Source organism: Phyllobates terribilis, unplaced genomic scaffold (assembly GCF_046119375.1).
Source record: "Phyllobates terribilis strain yellow unplaced genomic scaffold, ASM4611937v1 Scaffold_8__6_contigs__length_399053987, whole genome shotgun sequence".
NCBI classification, from domain to species: domain Eukaryota; kingdom Metazoa; phylum Chordata; class Amphibia; order Anura; family Dendrobatidae; genus Phyllobates; species Phyllobates terribilis.
Window position 1 is genome coordinate 293,041,232 of NW_027362768.1, and position 20,799 is coordinate 293,062,030.

Here is a 20,799-nt window from a genome sequence, read left to right on the forward strand (position 1 = left end):
GATGTCTTCCTCCTCCATTGACTCCTCCTCATCCTCCTCACAAAGTGTCCCCTGCCTAGGCCTTTGTGAGGAACCACGTTGCGCAGACTGTAAAGAAGCAGATGGCATTTGTGACTCCTCATCCTGCACCTCTTCCAAAACCTCCTCCCTTAGTGCTTGCAGTGTTTTTTCAAGCAGGCAGATAAGGAGGATAGTCACACTGACTAGTGCATCATCTGCATGGAATAATCGAAGGCACGTAAAACGTGGCAGATGTCCTTCATAGAGGCCCACTCAGTGGTGGTGAAGTGTGAACGGCGCGCAGTGCGACTTGTTTGTGCCTGCTGCAGCTGGTACTCCATTACTGCTGCCTGCTGCTCACACAACCTCTCCAACATATGTAACGTTGAATTCCACCTGGTGGGTAGGTCACATATGATGCGATGTTCTGGAAGGCGTAATCGGCGCTGCAGAGCTGCAATGCACGATCTTGCGATGCTGGAACGCCGCAAGTGAGCGCACTCTATGCGGACCTTGTGCAGCAGTGCATCAAGATCCAGATAGTCCCTCAAAAAACTCTGCACGACCAAGTTGAGCACATGTGCCAGACATGGGATGTGAGTGAGGTTGCCTAGGCCCAGAGCTGCCACCAGATTTCGGCCATTGTCACATACTACCATGCCTGGCTGGAGATTCGCTGGCACAAACCACACGTCGCTCGGCTGCTTGATGGCATTCAAGAGCTCCTGCGCTGTGTGGCTTCGATTCCCCAAAGAAATTAATTTCAATACGGCCTGTTGACGTTTGGCCACGGCTGTGCTCATATCGGTCGTAACAGGTGTTCACGGGTCGATGTGGAGGTAGACCGTGACGGCTCCTGCAGCGCTGATTCAGAGTAACTGGAGTACGAGGAGGAGTCAATGTCTACAGACTGGATTCCTGCAATCCTTGGAGTAGGCAGAACACGTACAGCGCCACTCTCAAGATCAGTACCCGGCTCCACAACATTTACCCAATGGGCAGTGAGGGAAAGGTATCGTCCCTGTCCACGCATCGGTGGTCAGGTGGACCTTGCTACTGATGGCGTTTTGTAGCGCATGTTTAATTTTTCCCTCCACATGCTGTTGCAGGGCAGGGACGGCTTGCCTGCTGAAATAAAAGCGGCTGGGCACGTTGTATTGTGGGACTGCCAATGCCATCAAGTTACGGAAGGTGTCAGTCTCCACCAGCCTGAATGATAGCATTTCAAGGGACAGTAGTTTTGCAATGCCAGCATTCAGAGCCTGTGCTATGGGGTGGTTTGCCGAGTATGGGCGCCTTTTCTCCCATGCCTGTGCTAACGATGGCTGTAGACTGGCCTGGGAGTGTGAGGATGACAGGGAACGTGGTGCTGTGTGTGGAATGACACTGTGTCTCTGTACAACAGTGCCAGAGGTTCTTCCATGGCGATCCTGTGAGGAAGCCGAACCAGCTGTGTGTGAGCTGGAGGAAGAGGCTACAACACGAGCTGAAGAGGTGGTAGGTGGCGCTGTAGGTTGGCCTAGGTCTTCAGTGTATTTTTGTAATTCCACCACGTGCTTGGTCCGCACATGTTTCCACATATTTGTGGTATTGAGGTTGCTGACACTTTTCCCTCTTTTCACTTTCTGATTACACAGCTTGCAATTGACAAAGCAAATGTCATCTGCAACTGTGTCAAAAAAGGACCAGGCACTGCAAGTGTTGGGAGCGCCAGTTTTGGGTTTTGGAAGATGCATGCTCCTAATGGGTGCCGAAGTGGAGGCTATAGGCAACCAAGTCTGCCCCCTCCCTCTCCCTCCTTTCTGGGCCGTTCGGGGAATCTCTTCCTCAGAGCTGCTCCCACCACCTTCCTGTACCTCACGCCATGATGGGTCAAGGACCTCATCATCTACACAACCCTCTTGAAACAACTGCTTCTCCTGGGTAGTCTCGAGAGCACAGTACGTACCAGAAAGTGGCACCTGAGTCTCATCATCAGATGCGTACTGAGGTGTGCTGACCATAGGCACTGGCCCTCCCGCCTCTTCAGATTCAGAGAGACAAAGCAGTTGCGCATCACTGCATACTTCCTCTTCTTCTAATTCTAGAATTTTGCTTGGCTGGCCCCCTCTTTCCAAGCCAAGAGATTCAGAGAACAGAAGTAGAGATGGCTCCTGTCCAGGGCTCTCTGACTGCCTGGGCAATTTGGCAGGTGGTGAAGAGACAGATGGGTGCTCTTCAGTGCTCAGGACCTGAGAGGATCTGGAACTAATTGAAGTCGATGCGTTAGCTGCCATCCATCCGACAACGGCTTCAATTTGGTCCTCCCGCAGCAGTGGGGTAGAGCGACCTCCTACAAAGCTGCGCATAAAGGACTGTTGCCTGGTAAAACTGGGGGATGCTGAGTCACTGGTGCCCGCAGCAGGCACAGAATCCCCACGTCCTCTCCCTGCAGAAACTCCATGCTCATGCGCCTTACTCCTTGCCTTCTTCATCTTGGTAGACTGATAAAGATAGGCAGAAAAGTACTAAGGGCTTAGTGTGCTTATACCTGAACAGCTGCTAACAGGTATAAGAAACACTAATTTTCTAAAGTGTGGACTAGACTTTAATATGAGCTAATGTGGCCTACACAACTGTAAAGTGGAGTGTTTGGTGAACTTTATTTACATTTTTTTTCACAAAAAGACACTGGATGTGCCCAAAGATGTAAAACCGATAGTATCACAGACTTTTTGTAGCTATTACAATGCAGGAAGGTAACCCACAATTCAATAGATGAGGCTACAAAAAATATGCTAATACTAATCTGGCTGGGGCTGCAGGGCACAAGGCTGCAGAAAGGCTCCTCTATCTACTCCTATATAGTGTTTTTGGAAGCAATCTAGCTGGATACGGATGGAACCACACTAATAGGAGAAATCAAGAAAAATGAGCAATGTATGAGACAGTGACGCACGCTGAGCGGACTACAACCGGACGTGGCTGCAGAACACACTACAGCGTGAGCTCCACTCACACACAGAGACCTCGCAGACAGCCGTGAACAGTGCAGAGAACTGTGCACTAGCACTGAAAATATAGAAAAAGCTTTAAATGAGAAGGTGTGTCCAAACTTTTGGCCTGTACTGTATGTATGTTATATATATATAACACTTAAAGGGGTTGTGCCACCACACACTTTGCTGCTAAAAGCTCCTTAACAGGTATAAATGTTCACAGAAAATGTTTAGTTTGGATAACTCAAATAATTAACACTATACGACATTACAACTTGACAGAAAACCTTTTTATCTCCCTAAAAACGGTGTTTGCGCTCATTATTTCCCCTCCCGAAAACTCTCTATGCGTCTCTCTCTATACATGAGCAAAAAGGATGATAGGACTCTGGTCCAGTGGCCAGGTTGGTAGTCCAACAATAAAATAAGTGCCATCATGTAGTGACACACACACACAGTCCCAGGTTACGAATTAGATTGCTTCTGTGGGTTTGTTCATAACACCAATTTGTAGAAGTTAGAATATGGCCGGCAAAAAAAAAAAAAAAATTCCAAAATCACCTGAACGCTGACTTCTCCAGTCACCCCGCTGTCCGGTCCTCTACTATTCACCATTGTGCACCGTACCTCTGGTTTCTTCACTATAGGTCAGGACTTACAGCCGCATCCAGTCCTCGGAGATCACTGCGTGTTGTAAGGTTGGGAATGCAAGACGCGCGCCAACACCTTATGTTGTGCCGTGATCTCTGATGTCTGGAGACGGACAAAGTCCTGACCTATAGTAAAGAGACCGGAGATGAGATGCTCAACAGCGGAAAGAAAAGGACTGGACGGTGGGAAGCGGGGTGGCATAGGGACGGTGAGCAATTAGGAAAAATAAAAAAATAACTCCCCTATCATAAAGACGAGTTGCGTGTAAGCCAAATGTTCGTTAAGTTGAGGACTGCCTACATATTATGTACCAGAAAAATATATATACACATTTACATTATATATACATACATACTCACACTTCTATAAACTCATATCAATTTCTAATACATTTTTACTTACTTTATTGTGTAGTCTCGTGGGACTTGTACCTATAAATCTCCAGTCTGCTTGTACTATATACACTGCAATTTCAACAGTATCGCACTATATAGGTGAAATCATGATCTCTGACTGGGCGTCATCATTTGTCAGGGGATAGTCAGGAGGCCCCATACACATTAGCCTGATGGATAATCCTGCCAATATTAGTGGGTTTGGATGACCCTACTCTAGTGTGCTAGTGTGTATAGGGGCTTCAACCCTATCTATATCCCTAATCCAAACCCTAAATCCTAGTCCTAATCCTAGTCTTAATCCTAGTCCCAATCAAAACCCTAAATCCTAACTCTAGTTCGGGTTAGAAAATGTTTGTAAAAACGTAACATTTTTTATGATAGTGATTCTTTTTTGTTTTAATGGACATTTTTTTTTATTACACTGGGGAAACCCTCACAGCAAGTCTGTCTCCCCTCTCACAAAACTGCAAGGGAAAGAGGAGGCAGCCGCTGTGGGAGGACTGGCAGGGATTGTGGAAGAGTTGTGGAGGCAGTGAAACCCTCTGGCTTACTTGTCTTCTGAGTGCAGAAGCTGTGCTGAGTTTGTCCTCATACACAGGCAGAGCAAACTCTGCGATCTCGGTCTCTGCTTCGGCATAGCACAGCAGTCAGATGACAAACTCATCACAACTGCTGCACTCTGCACTGTCAGTAAGGAAAGAAGCTGCTGCCTATTCACTGCCTCTGCTCCTGGCTCCAAGAAAAGGGTGAAGAAGAGGCTAGAACTTGTGGGGAACGGAGGACATATTGGAGGAGAGCCAGGAGCATCAGGAAGACCGATAGTAACGACCATTGGGAGAGGTGTGAAAGGAGAGGCAGGGACCTGCGGAGCTGATTCAGTGCAGCAGGCAGCGCCTTTCTTGTCGTCTCACTCGCTGCTGACAGTGCAGAGCTCGGGAGTTGTGAGGAGTTTGTGCACTGGCAGCTGTGTTCTTCATAGTGCAGCCAAGATCTCTGTCACTGCCTGGGCAGAGTGCAGCAATCAGAGGACAAACTCTTCACAACTGCTGCGCTATGCACAGACAGCAGAAGAAGACAAGGAAGCCGCTGCCTTTACTGATCATTTCCCACTGCAAAAAAAAAAGCCGGGCATGAGGGTGCAATACTGCTCATCATAACTGCTGTGGTAGGTGAGAAGGGGCGACTCTCCTGCCCGTGTGCGCTGGGAACGTCACTCTATAGGCACTTCAGACGTTCCCAGCACACATCAGCTTTCAGTCAGTTGTATGAGATCCAGCTGGCTGACTTGTCGAGGGATCCTACTGCATAGCACAGGCCGCCATTTCAAAGAGAGAGAGGGATCTGCGCATGCCTGGCCAGTAGAAGAGGGTTAGATGGATGGACAAAGCAGATAGTACTTCTAACACTAGAGGGCGCCATATTGAACATCATAAGTACATATCTTTTAAATGGGGCATCATTTTTAATACATTTAAATTACAAAAATATTTATTTACAAGATGTCTGCAGTATTAACAGCATGTTGTATCGTGGCACAACCCCTGTAAAGCTTTATTTATTCCCTTAAGGATATGAGGAGTTAAACTTCTGGGAACTGTGACAACACTTACCCTAGACCAGGGGTCTCAAACTCGGCTGGGTATATGGGCCGCACATGGAAAAAATTTGAATTTGGGGGGCCGCATTCTTTGTTCAATGTGACATTTTTAGTGATACCATTTTTTTTGTATACACCTTTTGAACATTTTTGCCGTGTTTATTTTTTTATGGCTTGGGTCGTTATGGATGTGGTGATAATAAACGTGCACTTTTTTGTGTTTACTTTAGTTTACATATAAAACAGCATTTTTAGTGCCCAATATTTTTTCATGCTTTATTTTATTTTTTATTTTTTTTACAATTTTATTTCCCCCAATTGGCCACATACAGTAATTTTGTCTTACAATTAGCATCATATAGTAATAATGGAAAACATCTTGTAGTAATGTTCCCCATCCAGGTCCCCATCCTGTGGCTATGTGCCCCATCCAGGTCCCCATCCTGTGGCTATGTGCCCCATCCAGGTCCCCATCCTGTGGCTATGTGCCCCATCCAGGTCCCCATCCTGTGGCAACGTGGAAACGTTCCCCATCCTGGCGCCCATCTTGTACTAATGTGCCTCATCCAGGTCCCCATCTTGGGGCTATGTGCCCCATCCAGGTCCCCATCCTGGGGCTATGTTCCCCATCCAGGTCCCCATCTTGTGGCTCTGGTCCCCATCTTGTGGCTCTGTGCCCCATCCAGGTCCCCATCTTGTGGCTCTGTGCCCCATCCAGGTCCCCATCTTGTGGCTCTGTGCCCCATCCAGGTCCCCATCTTGTGGCTCTGTGCCCCATCCAGGTCCCCATCTTGTGGCTCTGTGCCCCATCCAGGTCCCCATCTTGTGGCTCTGTGCCCCATCCAGGTCCCCATCTTGTGGCTCTGTGCCCCATCCAGGTCCCCATCTTGTGGCTATGTGCCCCATCCAGTTCCCCATCTTGTGGCTATGCGCCCCATCCAGGTCCCCATCTTGTGGCTATGCGCCCCATCCAGGTCCCCATCTTGTGGCTATGTGCCCCATCCAGGTCCCCATCCTGTGGCAACGTGCCCCATCCTGGCGCCCATCTTGTACTAATGTGCCCCATCCAGGTCCCCATCCTGTGGCAACGTGCCCCATCCTGGCGCCCATCTTGTACTAATGTGCCCCATCCAGGTCCCCATCTTGGGGCTATGTGCCCCATCCAGGTCCCCATCCTGTGGCAATGTGCCCCATCCAGGTCCCCATCTTGTGGCTCTGTGCCCCATCCAGGTCCCCATCTTGTGGCTCTGTGCCCCATCCAGGTCCCCATCTTGTGGCTCTGTGCCCCATCCAGGTCCCCATCTTGTGGCTCTGTGCCCCATCCAGGTCCCCATCTTGTGGCTCTGTGCCCCATCCAGGTCCCCATCTTGTGGCTCTGTGCCCCATCCAGGTCCCCATCTTGTGGCTCTGTGCCCCATCCAGGTCCCCATCTTGTGGCTCTGTGCCCCATCCAGGTCCCCATCTTGTGGCTCTGTGCCCCATCCAGGTCCCCATCTTGTGGCTCTGTGCCCCATCCAGGTCCCCATCTTGTGGCTATGTGCCCCATCCAGGTCCCCATCCTGTGGCAACGTGCCCCATCCTGGCGCCCATCTTGTACTAATGTGCCCCATCCAGGTCCCCATCTTGGGGCTATGTGCCCCATCCAGGTCCCCATCCTGTGGCAATGTTCCCCATCCAGGTCCCCATCTTGTGGCTATGTGCCCCATCCAGGTCCCCATCTTGAGGCTATGTGCCCCATCCAGGTCCCCTCTTGTGGCTCTGTGCCCCATCCAGGTCCCCTCTTGTGGCTATGTGCCCCATCCAGGTCCCCTCTTGTGGCTATGTGCCCCACCCAGGTCCCCTCTTGTGGCTCTGTGCCCCATCCCGGTCCCCATGTTGTGGCTCTGTGCCCCCTGTGCTGTTCTTCACACACATAAAATAGAAAAAAAAAAAGATGATTCTCACCTGTCCTCCGTTCCCTTGGCGGCCTTCCTGCAGATGTGGCCCGCAGGCACCACAGAGTCCGACCCCTTGACGATCCCGACCTGGTCCAGGAGGAGCCGCCGACAGCAGCGCTGCATTGCCGCACACAGACTGTCTCCCAGCACAGCATTTCCAATGTCAGACGCCGGCCAATCAGAGGCCAGCAGCTGACATCTGCATATGGCAATGACGTCATACTCGCTGCGCCGACACGCAGATATCAGCTGCTGGCATCTGATTGGCCAGCGGCTGGCATTGGAAATGCAGTGCTGGGAGACGGTCTCTGTGTGGCAATTCAGCGCTGCTGTCGGCGACTCCTCCTGGACCAGGTCGGGATCGTCAAGGGGTCTGTGCCTGCGGGCCGCATAAAGCAGCCTCAGGGGCCGCATGCGGCCCGCGGGCCGCGTGTTTGAGACCCCTGCCCTAGACGATACATGGCTGCGTAAATCAGTCAGGCTCCAGCAGCTGATCGCATCAGAATGAATATATATATATATATATATATACACACCCCCAATTCGTATACATTGAAGCAATGTCTGGCCTGATCATGTGGTATGAAACAGGAGGATTTTATACATTTAATGTTGGCCTGGCCACCCCAAGTGCAGTACATTAATGTATTAGTGAGATAAAACCTACCTTGGAGCAGCCCTTTAAACAAGAATATGTGACAAAGATCTATTTTCTTCAGCGATTTAGTGCCGCTTCATTACAATAGAATTATGATCAGTGTGTGAACCATGGCAGGACTCTCTGACAGCCACCTGATGGAGTTTGCCATCCACCATGTCATCAGTGGCTCGCTGTACTTAGTCACTGTTTAATACTACTCATTGCAGCTCTACCGGATTATCACGGCGGTAACTAAGCCGGAGCATAGCCAGAAATCAGAGGGACAGAAGGCCACAAATACACAGAGGAAGCAGATGTGCTGTAATGATGCACATATATAGTATATAGATGATTGAGGTAAAGGAGTACCTGTGTCCAGATCATTTCCATTGACGGCTTCTCGGAACTTGCGAAGAGCTGTTAGGAGATAAATACATTTTTTAACAAAGTATAAAACTGTTAATGGGTGGTGGAAATATATACTTATATTCACTCTGTGTCTCTAGATTTAAAGAGGATCTCTCAGCAGGTTTAAAGTAACCAGGTTTTTTTTCTTCTAAATTATAATATTTCTGCAGCTCCTTTGAGTATTTTGGCTTTAGGGATTATTTTTATTTATTTTTTTTAAATCTTCCATACAGTTCCAGAAATGTGAACCTCTTTATTAGTGCGGATATGCTTGGTCTTCACCAATGGAACGTGGCGGACATGACTCTGGAGGGGCGAGGCGGGAGGTTAGGCTGTTCTGTATAATCACCGAGCACCGCCTCCTTGGAAAAACAGAAAAAGCAGCAATAGAACTGTGGGAAATAGACTACTGAGTACTCAGGGGAGCAGTGAGAATAAAAAGTTCAAAAACTGGTTACTTTTCATCTGGTAACAGGTCCCTCCAAAAATCAAAAACAAGCGGATTGCCATAAATGGAGCATTTTGTATTTGGGACCTTCCCTGATCTTATAAATAGACGGGCTGCAGCACTGGCTGATTACATACAGCCTCACATGAGAGAATATAAAGAAAAAGAGCAATTGTCAATCCACAGCAAAACCTGAATATATTACAGCAGGTCTGGTCACCTCAAGTGCAGGGCGTTCCCCCTGCACAGGGCGGCTGACGGGCGGCGTCCCCCCCCTGCACAGGGCGGCTGACGGGCGGCGTTCCCCCCCTGCACAGGGCGGCTGACAGGCGGCGTTCCCCCTGCACAGGGCGGCTGACGGGCGGCGTCCCCCCTGCACAGGGCGGCTGACGGGCGGTGTCCCCCCCTGCACAGGGCGGCTGACGGGCGGCACCCCCCCTGCACAGGGCGGCTGACAGTCGGCGTCCCCCCCTGCACAGGGCGGCTGACGGGCGGCGTCCCCCCCTGCACAGTGCGACTGACGGGCGGCGTCCCCCCTGCACAGGGCGGCTGACGGGCGGCGTCCCCCCCTGCACAGGGCGGCTGACGGGCGGCGTCCCCCCCTGCACAGTGCGACTGACGGGCGGCGTCCCCCCCTGCACAGGGCGGCTGACGGGCGGCGTCCCCCCCTGCACAGTGCGACTGACGGGCGGCGTCCCCCCTGCACAGGGCGGCTGACGGGCGGCGTCCCCCCCTGCACAGGGCGGCTGACGGGCGGCTTCCCACCTGCACAGGGCGGCTGACAGGCGGCGTTCCCCCTGCACAGGGCGGCTGACAGGCGGCATCCCACCTGCACAGGGCGGCTGACGGGCGGCGTCCCCCCCTGCACAGGGCGGCTGACAGGCGGCTTCCCACCTGCACAGGGCGGCTGACAGGCGGCGTCCCCCCCTGCACAGGGCGGCTGACAGGCGGCTTCCCACCTGCACAGGGCGGCTGACAGGCGGCATCCCCCCACTCCACAGGGTAATTGTTTGCAGTACACTGACTAGTGCCCCATACACGTCCTGTATATATAGTGTAAGCTCCTGTGAGCAACCTGCACAGTGTATAGGAGGGATTCTCTGCACCTCCAGCAGTGACAGCTGCAGCAGCTTACCATAGCTCTCCCTGGCCAGTGGGCACAGCCTGTACCGATGCTGCCGGTGGGACTTGACGCGGCCTCCGGGACTCCTCCAGGGTTTCTCGGGCTCTTCCCACAGCACTCTCAGCAGCTCGGGCACCCCCAACGCCAGCTCTCCGGGAAGAGACGACTTCCCCTGCTCTTCAAGCTCCATTCGCTCCACGGGTTCCCGTCAGTCCACCAGGCCACAATCACCATGACGACTAGCGACCCCAGCCAATCAGCACCGAGGAAACGTGACGTTGAACGTTCTACGCACAGAAAAGCCCTGTTTGCAGAAACAACCAATAGGAAGGCGTTACGTCAGACTTATTTACATACTGTGTGTGTGAGTGCTGAGACTAGACGAAGAGTTACACCACCCAACCGCTAGGGGGAGCCTTCCTTAAGACCGAGCTGCTTTATTCATGTACATTCCCGGATGTCACCTTATCCTTTTAGGCTATGTGCCCACGATGCAGAAATGAAGTAGAAAATTTCTGCAGCGTTTCTGCATCTCCCTGGCAGAAAAAACGCATGCGGATTGTACATGCGGATTGTACATGTGTTTTTCCTGCCAGGGACATGCGGATGTGAAGCGTTCTTCACTTGCATTTCCGCATGCGGGTTGTCAAGCGCTTTCCAAGCGATTTTAGCATCACTTGGAAAGTGCTTGACAACTTGGTCACACTATATAAATTCATGCAACCGGCATGGATTTATATAGTGTGACCGTAAAGAATGGTAAAAAATAAAAAAATCTATACTTACCTTCTGATGGCCCCCGGTGTCTTGCTGCGCTCCTGTGCTGGCTGTCGGGAGATCTCTACAGGAAGACCTGCCGTCACATGACTGTGAGGTCACCGCAGGTCCTTCAGTCCTTCGCGATCTGCCGGCAAAGGAGAACAAGCACACTGCGGGCCGCCAGAAGGTGAATATAATCTTTATTTTTTATTTTATTCTTTTTTCCACAGGTACAATGGTACCCAGGTCTGGATGAGAATCTTCTCTCCTCCAGACCTGGGTACCATAGAACCTGTTAAAAAAAGAATTAAAATAAAAAATAAAGATTATACTTACCTTCCGATGGCCCCCGGTCTCCTCAACGATGTGTCCGGTCTGTTGTATGGTTCTCGGTGGTGTGAAAGGACCTGCCATAACGTCATTTAGTCATGTGACAGGTCACGTGACTACTGACGTCGGCGGTCTCGTGACCTGTCACATGAGTCAATGACGTCATGGCAGGTCCTTTCACACCACTGCGACCAATACAACAGACCGGACGGAGCGGAGAAGACACTGGGGGCCATCAGAAGGTAAGTATAATCTTTATTTTTTTACCATTTTTATTTTTTTTTTAACTATTACTTGGTCACACTATATAAATCCATGCCGGTTGCATGGATTTATATAGTGTGACGAAGTTGTCAAGCACTTTTCCAAGTGATGCTAAAATCGCTTGGAAAAGCGCTTGATAACCCGCATGCAGAAATTCATGCAAAAACGCTTGACAAACGCTTCTACCTGGCAGGAAAAACGCATATAAAATCCACATGCGCTTTTCCTGCCAGGGAGAAGCTGAACAAATATGCAGCATTTCTGCATCGTGGGCACATAGCCTTAGGCTATGGAGCCAGCTGGTTGTGGACAGCGACAGAGCAGTGCTTGCAGTTCCTAGGAAACCGGCCTCTTCTGATAGACTGCAGAGGTAGCCGGTAATCTAGGTAACCAGCAGTATACAATAAAAAATCCCTACTTTCTTGAGAACGGAGAGGATTTTTAATAATAAATAAATAGTAACGTTCCTTATTTTTACAAGCATTTTCAATTTTATTCCTTTCAGAAGTGAGACAGCCCCCTTCAATAATAAGTCTATAAGGCCGTGTGCCCACTATGCGTTTTTTAAGCGTTTACGCAGTGGCAATTCCGCCGCAGAAATGCTTAAAAACCGCATGGTAGAAGGCCTGCCATGTTCCCCAATGATAATCCCCTTAGGCTATGTGCCCATGATGCAGAAATGCTCCGGATTTTTCCTGAGCGTTTCTGCATCTCCCTGGCAGAAACAACGCATGCGAATTGTACATGTGTTTTTCCTGCCAGGGACATGCGGATGTGAAGCGTTCTTCACTTGCATTTCTGCATGCGGGTTGTCAAGCGCTTTTCCAAGCAATTTAAGCATCACTTGGAAAGTGCTTGACAACTTGGTCACACTATATAAATCCATGCAACCGGCATGGATTTTATATAGTGTGATAAAGTTAGTTAAAAAAAAGAATAAAAATGGTAAAAAAATCGCCGATGTCAGCGGTAGTGTGACCTGTCACATGACTGAATGACGTCATGGAAGGTCCTTTTACACCATCGCGAGCCACCGGTGAGCCAAGACGTACGGATAAAAGACCGCGGGCCATCAGAAGGTGAGTATAATGTTTTTTTTTTATTTTAAATTCTTTTTTTTTTTTACAGGTACTATGGTACCCCGGTCTGGAGGAGAGTCTCCTCTTCTCCAGACCCGGGTACCGTCCGCACATTGAACCGCTTAATATCCGCATGTGCACATCTAGTCATGCGGATATTAAGCAATTTAATGTAAGTCAATAGCGGCAATTGCGCCGCGTGTCCGCAAAATAATTGGTAGTGATGCAGATGTCATGCGTTCCAATGCAAGTCAATGGCGGCAAAAACACTGTGCTTACGCAAAATAATTGGTAGTGCTGCAGATTTTTCTGCAATGATAATCCGCAGCGGAAATTTCCGCAGCATGTGCACAGCACATGCGGATTATCATTGGGGAACATGGCAGGCCTTCTACCATGCGGTTTTTAAGCATTTCTGCGGCGGAATTGCCACTGCGTAAACGCTTAAAAAACGCATAGTGGGCACACGGCCTTATAGACTTATTATTGAAGGGGGCTGTCTCACTTCTGAAAGGAATAAAATTGAAAATGCTTGTAAAAATAAGGAACGTTACTATTTATTTATTATTAAAAATCCTCTCCGTTCTCAAGAAAGTAGGGATTTTTTATTGTATACTGCTGGTTACCTAGATTACCGGCTACCTCTGCAGTCTATCAGAAGAGGCCGGTTTCCTAGGAACTGCAAGCACTGCTCTGTCGCTGTCCACAACCAGCTGGCTCCTCCTGGAAAATGGACGTGTGCAGAATAACAGCACGTTTCGCCCTGCATCTCAAGGCTGTGTTCACACTTAACATACTGGCAGTAAATTTTCTGCTGTGTTCCTCAATGCAACCACAGTGGATGTGATTTCATGAAGCCTCATACCCGCTGTGCTGCGGAACTGTCCACTTTTGGGGGCGTTTTATTATCCCTACAGAATTCTATGGGAAGTCAGAAAAAAACACATGGAAAACCACAATTGCATTTTTTAAATGTGAAATATCAATGTTTCTGCACCCAAAAAAAAATAATTTAAAAAGTGCTGTCAAATCTGCACCCAAAAAAGCAAGAAAACGACAATAAATAGAGCAGATTGAAATTATGTTGTAGCATAGGCGTCTCTGCCCCCTGCCAGGCTGAGACGCCGTCCCCCCTACCGCCGCGGTTCTGCTCCGACGTCTTCCGGCCTCCCTGCTGCTGCTGCTGCTGCTGCTGCTGCTGCTGCTGCTGCTGCTGCTGCTGCTGCTGCTGCTGCTGCTGCTGCTGCTGCTGCTGCTGCTGCTGCTGCTGCTGCTGCTGCTGCTGCTGCTGCTGCTACACGTGCACGCAGCTTCCCTGGCACTGTGCTTAGGGCACGCGCTCCCTCCCTCATAAAGGGGCCGCGCGCGCCGTCCTAAAAAGTCCCCGACCAATGGCCGGATGACTTTCTCTATAAAAGGTACCTCCTCCAATATGGAGGTGCCCGTGCAACGTTGTTGTCTGTTATACTTACTTTGCTTCAGTCCTCAGGACCTCTGCAAGTCAGTCCAGTCCGCCAGTCTGTTCTTCAGTCCAGTCCGCCAGTCTGACTACTTTCCAGCCCGACAGTCTGCCTTCAGTCCAGTCCACCAGTCTGTCTATGGGCTCTGCCCGCCTGCTTACCTGGAAGCACCTGCCTGTTACCTGCCGTGCCGGCTTGCCTGCTTACCTGGAAGCACCTGCCCTTACCTGCCGTGCTCGCTTGCCTGCTTACCTGGAAGCACCTGCCTGTTACCTGTTGTGCCCGCCAGCTTGCCTACCTGTCTGGCTATCAGTCGAATCAGCCTGCCTGTCTACCCGGACCACCCGTCAGCCTGCCTGCCGTGCTCTTCCGCTGTACCCGTCAGCTCCTGCCTTCTGACCCGTGGGAGTCACCTGCTCTCATACAAGGTCGGTCCCAGAGTGGCACCTGGTCCCTCTGCTCGGTCCCTCCCTGATTCACGGAGTCGACTGAGCCGCCGTGCGACTTTGGTCAGGCCGAGTAGATACTTAGTCACGCCCCTCTGGTCCCTCCTTGCACCGCAGCACAGAGGTTCCACCACCCGGATCCGTAACATATGTATTTTGGTTTGGACCCTTGTGGAAGCAATGCAGGAAAAATTCAGCGTTCCTGCAAGTGTGAGCACAGCTCAAAGGCTACGACAGCATGTTGTGGCCGCGGTGTGGTTTTATTTTTTTATTTTTATCACTTTAAGGACTGAGCAACTTTGTACATTAAGGAACGAGCCTCATTTTTACAATTCTGACCACTGTCACTTTATGCGGTAATAACTCTGGAAGGCTTCAACGGATCCCACTGATTCTGAGACTGTTTTTTCGTGACATATTGTACTTCATGATAGTGGTAAAAAAATTTCGATATGAATCACGTTTATTCATGAAAAAAATCTGAAAGTTGGTGAAAATTTTCAATATTTTGCAATTTTTAAACTTTTAATTTTGATGCCTTTAAATCAGAGATATGTCACACAAAATAGTCCAAATAACATTTCCCACATGTCTACTTTACATCAGCACAATTTTTGAAACATAATTATTTTTTGTTAAGAAATTATAAGGGTTAAAAGTTGATCAGCGATTTCTCATTTTTCCAACAAAATTTACAAATCCATTTTTTTAGGACCACATCACATTTGAAGTGACTCTGAGGGGTCTACATGCCAGAATATACCCAAAAGTGACACCATTCTAAAAACTGCACCTCTCAAGGTGCTCAAAACCACAATCAAGAAGTTTATTAACACTTCAGGTGTTTCACAGTAAGGGTATGTGCCCACGATGCGTTTTTCATGCGGAATTTCCGCAGCGTAAACGCTTGCAAAACGCTTGGTAATCCGTGCCTTAATGTGGCTACCAGGTACACATGAATTGGCCAATTTATGCACTAAGATTTCTCATTTATTTCTATTTTCTAGAGCGGTAATGCTATTCAAATTTCACATATTTCATGTTCGTATACTTAGCCTTACAGTGTGCTACTTTGTTTGTTAGTAATATATGAAGGTAGCTGCTCCTAGTAAGCACCTGTACACACCTATTTCTTGTTTTGGAAGTGCCGGTCAGTTTTTTCTGTTTCTATGTATAAGCTTTGAGTGAGCACTAAGCCTCTAGGCCACAGGTGATTTTAATTGCAGCAGGATCTCGCTTTCCCATACACAAGCAGGCTTATGTCTCTTAGAAAGGAGTTCACACAGGGAGGTTCCTGGTATGACGAGAAAAGCCTTAACGTGGCTACCAGGTACACATGAATTGGCCATAGTCCCAGAAATTTATAACGTCGAGCCATGAAAATAAAAAATCTAATTTTTCTCACAAAAATGTTCTTTTAGCTCCAATTTTTTTATTTTCACAAGGGTAACAGGGGAAAATACAATTTTTTGTGCAATTTCTCCTGAGTGCGTCAATACCCCATATGTAGTCAAAAACTACTTTTGAGGCTCAGTGGAAAGCTCAAAAGGGAAGAAGCGCCATATTGGAATTCAGATTTTGCTGGAATGTTTTTAGGGTGGATGTCACATTGGTAGAGCTCCTGAGGTGCCAGAACAGCAGAACCCCCCCCCCATGAGTGACTTAATTTTACAAACTACAACTCTCAATGAATGAATCTAGGGGTGCAAGGAGGATGTTAACATCTTATGTACCTCACAGAAATTTATACCATTGGGTGGTGGAGAAAGAATAATTACATTTTTACCGCTATGTTTTAGCCCCAAATGTTGTTTTATCCCCAAATTTTTAACTTTTATAATAAGCTAATAGGAAAAAATTGACCTCAGTGTGTTGCACCAATACCATACATGTAATCTGGAAATACTTTTCAGGCACAGTGCAAAACTCAGAAGGGAAGGACCGCCTTATTATAGTCCAGATTTTACTGTTATGGTTTGATGGTGCCATGACCCAGTGGGAGAATCACTAAGGTGCCAGAACAGCAGAATCCCCCAAAAGTGACCCATTTTGCAAACGACACATCTCAATTAATTCATCTAGGGGTGCAGTGATCATAATGACACCACAGGTGCCTCACAGAATTTTATACCATTGGGCAGTAAAGAAAAAATAATTACATTTTTGCCACAAAAAAATATTTTAGCCCCAGATTTTACATATAGAGAGAGAGAGTGGCCACCATATTATTACATTGTCTGTTTTCAGAGTACACCCCCCCCCAAAAAAAAACATACACAAAATCAGTGCTAGCTACCCTACCTCCTTCACCCCTGACTCTACCACCTACACCGCCACGTCCACCTCCACCTCCTCCTCCATTTGGACCTCCGCTTCCTGGTTCAAGATTATTTTCTATTTTTTTTTTATTCTCAGTAATTTTAAGTCATTTTCTTATCCACTTGTTTTCTGGCAATTGTCCTGCTCTTACCCCCATTTAGCTTCCTTTTGCAGCCCCCTAGCCCTTACTATGACCATTTTACAGACATTTTAGCCCCTTCACAACAAGTGCCATATATATATGGCATATCTGTGTTGTCTCCCCCTTTGATGCGGGCTCCAGGGCTGAGCCCGCATCTTTCCCAGCACATGACAGCTGATCTGATCAGCTATCATGTGCCCCTAACAGCCTGTAAGGTGGAATCAGGATTACCCGAGGCTGTATACATGTTGAATGCCGCTGTCAATCTCTGAAGCGCGTCACTAATCTCACCCATCGGCGTGCCTGTTACATGATGAGGGGCGCCGATGGGTTGGCATGACAACCCGGGGTCTGCAGGAGACCCCTTAGGTTGTCATAGCCGATCTGCTATGAGCGCTGCCCAGTGGTAGGCGCTCATAACAGATGAGCATTCTTGTTACAGGACTGAAGCCCTGCTACGTGTAAAACAAGCGATCGGATGATCGAAGCTTCAAGTCTCACATGTAGACTACTGAAGCAAGTAAAAAGTGTAAAAATGTTTTTAAAAATATTTAAAAAATTGTAAAAATATAAAAGTTCAAATCACCCCCCTTTCGCCCCATTCAAAATAAAACAATAAAAAAAATGCACACATTTGTATCGCTGCTTTCAGGAACATACCTGATCTATCAATATATAAAAATAATTAATCCGATAGGTAAAAGGCGTAAACATAAAAAAATAAAAAAGCCAGAATTACGTTTTTTTGGTCGATGTAACATTGCGATAAAATGCAATATCAGGTGATTAAAAGATCGTATCTACCCCAAAATGGTATCAATAAAAATGTCAGCTCGGTGCACAAAAAATAAGCCCTCACCCAGCCCCAGATCCCAAAAAATGGAGACGCTACGGGTCTCGGAAAATTTTTTATATTTAATTTTTTTTTTACAAAGTTTGAATTTTTTTTCACCACTTAAATAAAAAAGACCCTACACATGTTTGGTATCTGCAAACTCGCAATGACCTGGAGAATCATAATGGCAGGTCGGTTTTACCATATAGTGAACATGGTTAAAAAAAAAAACAATTGTGGAATTGCACTTTTTTTTTCTTTTTTTTTGCAATTTTTCTGCACTTAGAATTTTTTCCCCATTTTCTAGTACACAATATAGTAAAATCAATGGTGTTGTTCAAAAGTACAACTAGCCCCGCAAAAAAACAAGCCCTCACACGGCCATATTGACAGAGAAATAAAAAAGTTATGGCTCTGTGAAGAAAGGGAGCAAAAAAACGGAAAATTTTCCAGGGGTTAAAGCACTGAAGTTCGGGTCCCCATTGACTTCTATTTGGTTCGGGTTCAGTCAAGTTCGGGTCAAGTTCTGGTACCTGGACCGAACTTCCAGCTCAAGTTCGGCCAAACCCGACAAACCTGAACCCTAATAACAGGATGAATAAACACTGCTACAGTGGGGCACGTTCTCCCACTTAAAAAGATGAGAGGCCGGTAATTGACATCATAGGTAGACCTCAACTATGAGAGACAAAATTAGAAAACAAATCCTGAAAATCACATTGTCTGATTTGAAAAGAAATTTTTTCCAAATTTTGGTGGAAAATAAGTTTTTGGTCAATTACAAACAAGCAAGATTTCTGGCTCTCACAGACCTGTAACTTCTTCTTTAAGAGGCTCCTCTGTCCTCCAATCATTACCTGTAGTACTGGCACCTGTTTGAACTTGTTATCAGTATAAAAGACACCTGTCCGCAACCTCAAACAGTCACACTTCAAACTCCACTATGGTGAACACCAAAGAGCTGTCAAAGGACACCAGAAACAAAATTGTAGCCCTGCACCAGGCTGGGAAGACTGAATCTGTAATAGGCAAGCAGCTTGGTGTGAAGAAATCAACTGTGGGAGAAATAATTAGAAAATGGAAGACATACAAAACCACTGATAATCTCCCTCGATCTGGGGCTCCAAACAAGATCTCACCCTGTGGGATCAAAATGATCTCAAGAACGGTGAGCAAAAATCCTAGACCCACACGGGGGGGCCTAGTGAATGACCTGCAGAGAGCTGGGACCAACGTTACACAGGCTACCATCAGTAACACACTACGCCACCAGGGACTCAGATCCTGCAGTGCCAGACGTGTCCCCCTGCTTAAGCCATTACATGTCTGGGCCCGTCTGACGTTTGCTAGAGAGCAATTGGATGATCCAGAAGAGTATTGGGAGAATGTCATATGGTCAGATGAAACCAAAGCAGAACTGTTTGGTAGAAACACAACTCGTCGTGTTTGGAGGGGAAAGAATGCTGAGTTGCATCCAAAGAACACCATACCTACAGTGAAGCATGGGGGTGGCAACATCATGCTTTGGCACTGTTTCTCTGCCAAGGGACCAGGACAACTGATCCGCGTACATGAAAGAATGAATGGGGCCATGTATAGTGAGATTTTGAGTGCAAACCTCCTTCCATCAGCAAGGGCATTGAAGATGAAACGTGGCTGGATCTTTCAGCATGACAATGATCCCAAGCACACCACCAGGGCAACGAAGGAGTGGCTTCATAAGAAGCATTTCAAGGTCCTGGAGTGGCCTAGCCAGTCTCCAGATCTAAACCCTATAGAAAACCTTTGGAGGAAGTTGAAAGTCTGTGTTGCCCAGCGATAGCCCCAAAACATCACTGCTCTAGAGGAGATCTGCATGGAGGACTGGGCCAATGTACCAGCAACAGTGTGTGCCAACCTTGTGAAGACTTATAGAAAACGTTTGACCTCTGTCATTGCCAACAAAGGAGATATAACAAAGTATTGAGATGAACTTTTGTAATTAACCAAATACTTATTTTCCACCAAAATTTGAAAAAAAATTCTTTCCAAATCAGACAATGTGATTTTCAGGATTTGTTTTCTCATTTTGTCTGTCATAGTTGAGGTCTACCTATGATGTCAATTACAGGCCTCTCTCATCTATTTAAGTGGGAGAACTTGCACAATTGGTGGCTGACTAAATACTTTTTTCCCCACTGTATAACATCAGGAATGGTGTGACCAATCACAGCCTTTCTAGACATTTCCTATTCGAACATCAGAAGGACCCCACTAACCTCACATTAATTATAATAGAGCAAATATCAGAAAATACTCTCAACAGATACCAGAAACTTATCAACAGAGCATCATATTGGATTTTTAAATGAGCTACGTTCGCCCCCGATGGACTAAATGAATGCATTGAAAAGACATAATGATTCCTATGTCTCGTCCTCCTTCCCTCCCCATCTCCTTTCCCTTTCTCTTAACATGCGTTATTGGCCTTTCAACTGGCTATTAAAACAATATATTATTATTACATCAGATTCAGACAAATCTACATGTTCTATCACCTTATAGTACTAATACAGTATATTTTATTGTCGGACACTTTTTTACTATATTTGGGAATTGATAAAAAATTCTTATTATATGCAAATTTAATTAATTCTTTCTGATGTATTTTGTTTCATCGCACAATTAAATCCATCAAAGATCAACTGAGTGCGTTCATTGGCTCAATTGACTATCTGCGTTTAGATAGATCAGTGACTCTTCGGTTGGTTAAACTAGACAATTACTGAGAAATCATGAAGATTTTAGATTGGGTCGCAACTATCACTGGCAATCTGATCGAAACAACACATTACCCAAGAATATGATTAATATCTCTGAGTCTAATAGAAGAATGTTCCCTAACACCAAAAATACTTCTGACCCTTTGAAAATAAATTTTTTGGTAATGTCAATATCCCTAGAGTCATTCCTATGGGTCCTCTTAGGGGTTTTCATCCCAAAGAT

At 47.3% G+C, this 20,799-nt stretch overlaps 1 protein-coding gene across 13 annotated transcripts in view; it reads right to left on the bottom strand.

Annotated features, from left to right (window-relative positions):
• LOC141157322 (microtubule-associated serine/threonine-protein kinase 3-like) overlaps window positions 1–20,799 on the bottom strand; it is a 490,040-nt gene that overhangs the window by 161,991 nt on the left and 307,250 nt on the right. For 7 of the 13 annotated variants that reach the window (XM_073644404.1, XM_073644408.1, XM_073644401.1 and 4 more), the window contains 2 exons: window positions 10,193–10,484; window positions 8,571–8,618 (listed from right to left, as the gene is read on the bottom strand). In XM_073644404.1, coding sequence (XP_073500505.1) covers window positions 8,571–8,618; window positions 10,193–10,370 — 226 coding nt within the window. In that variant the 5' untranslated portion in view covers window positions 10,371–10,484. Of the gene's footprint in view, window positions 1–8,570; window positions 8,619–10,192; window positions 10,485–20,799 lie in introns of those variants that run through there. The other 6 variants (XM_073644412.1, XM_073644411.1, XM_073644409.1 and 3 more) reach the window with 3 other exon arrangements.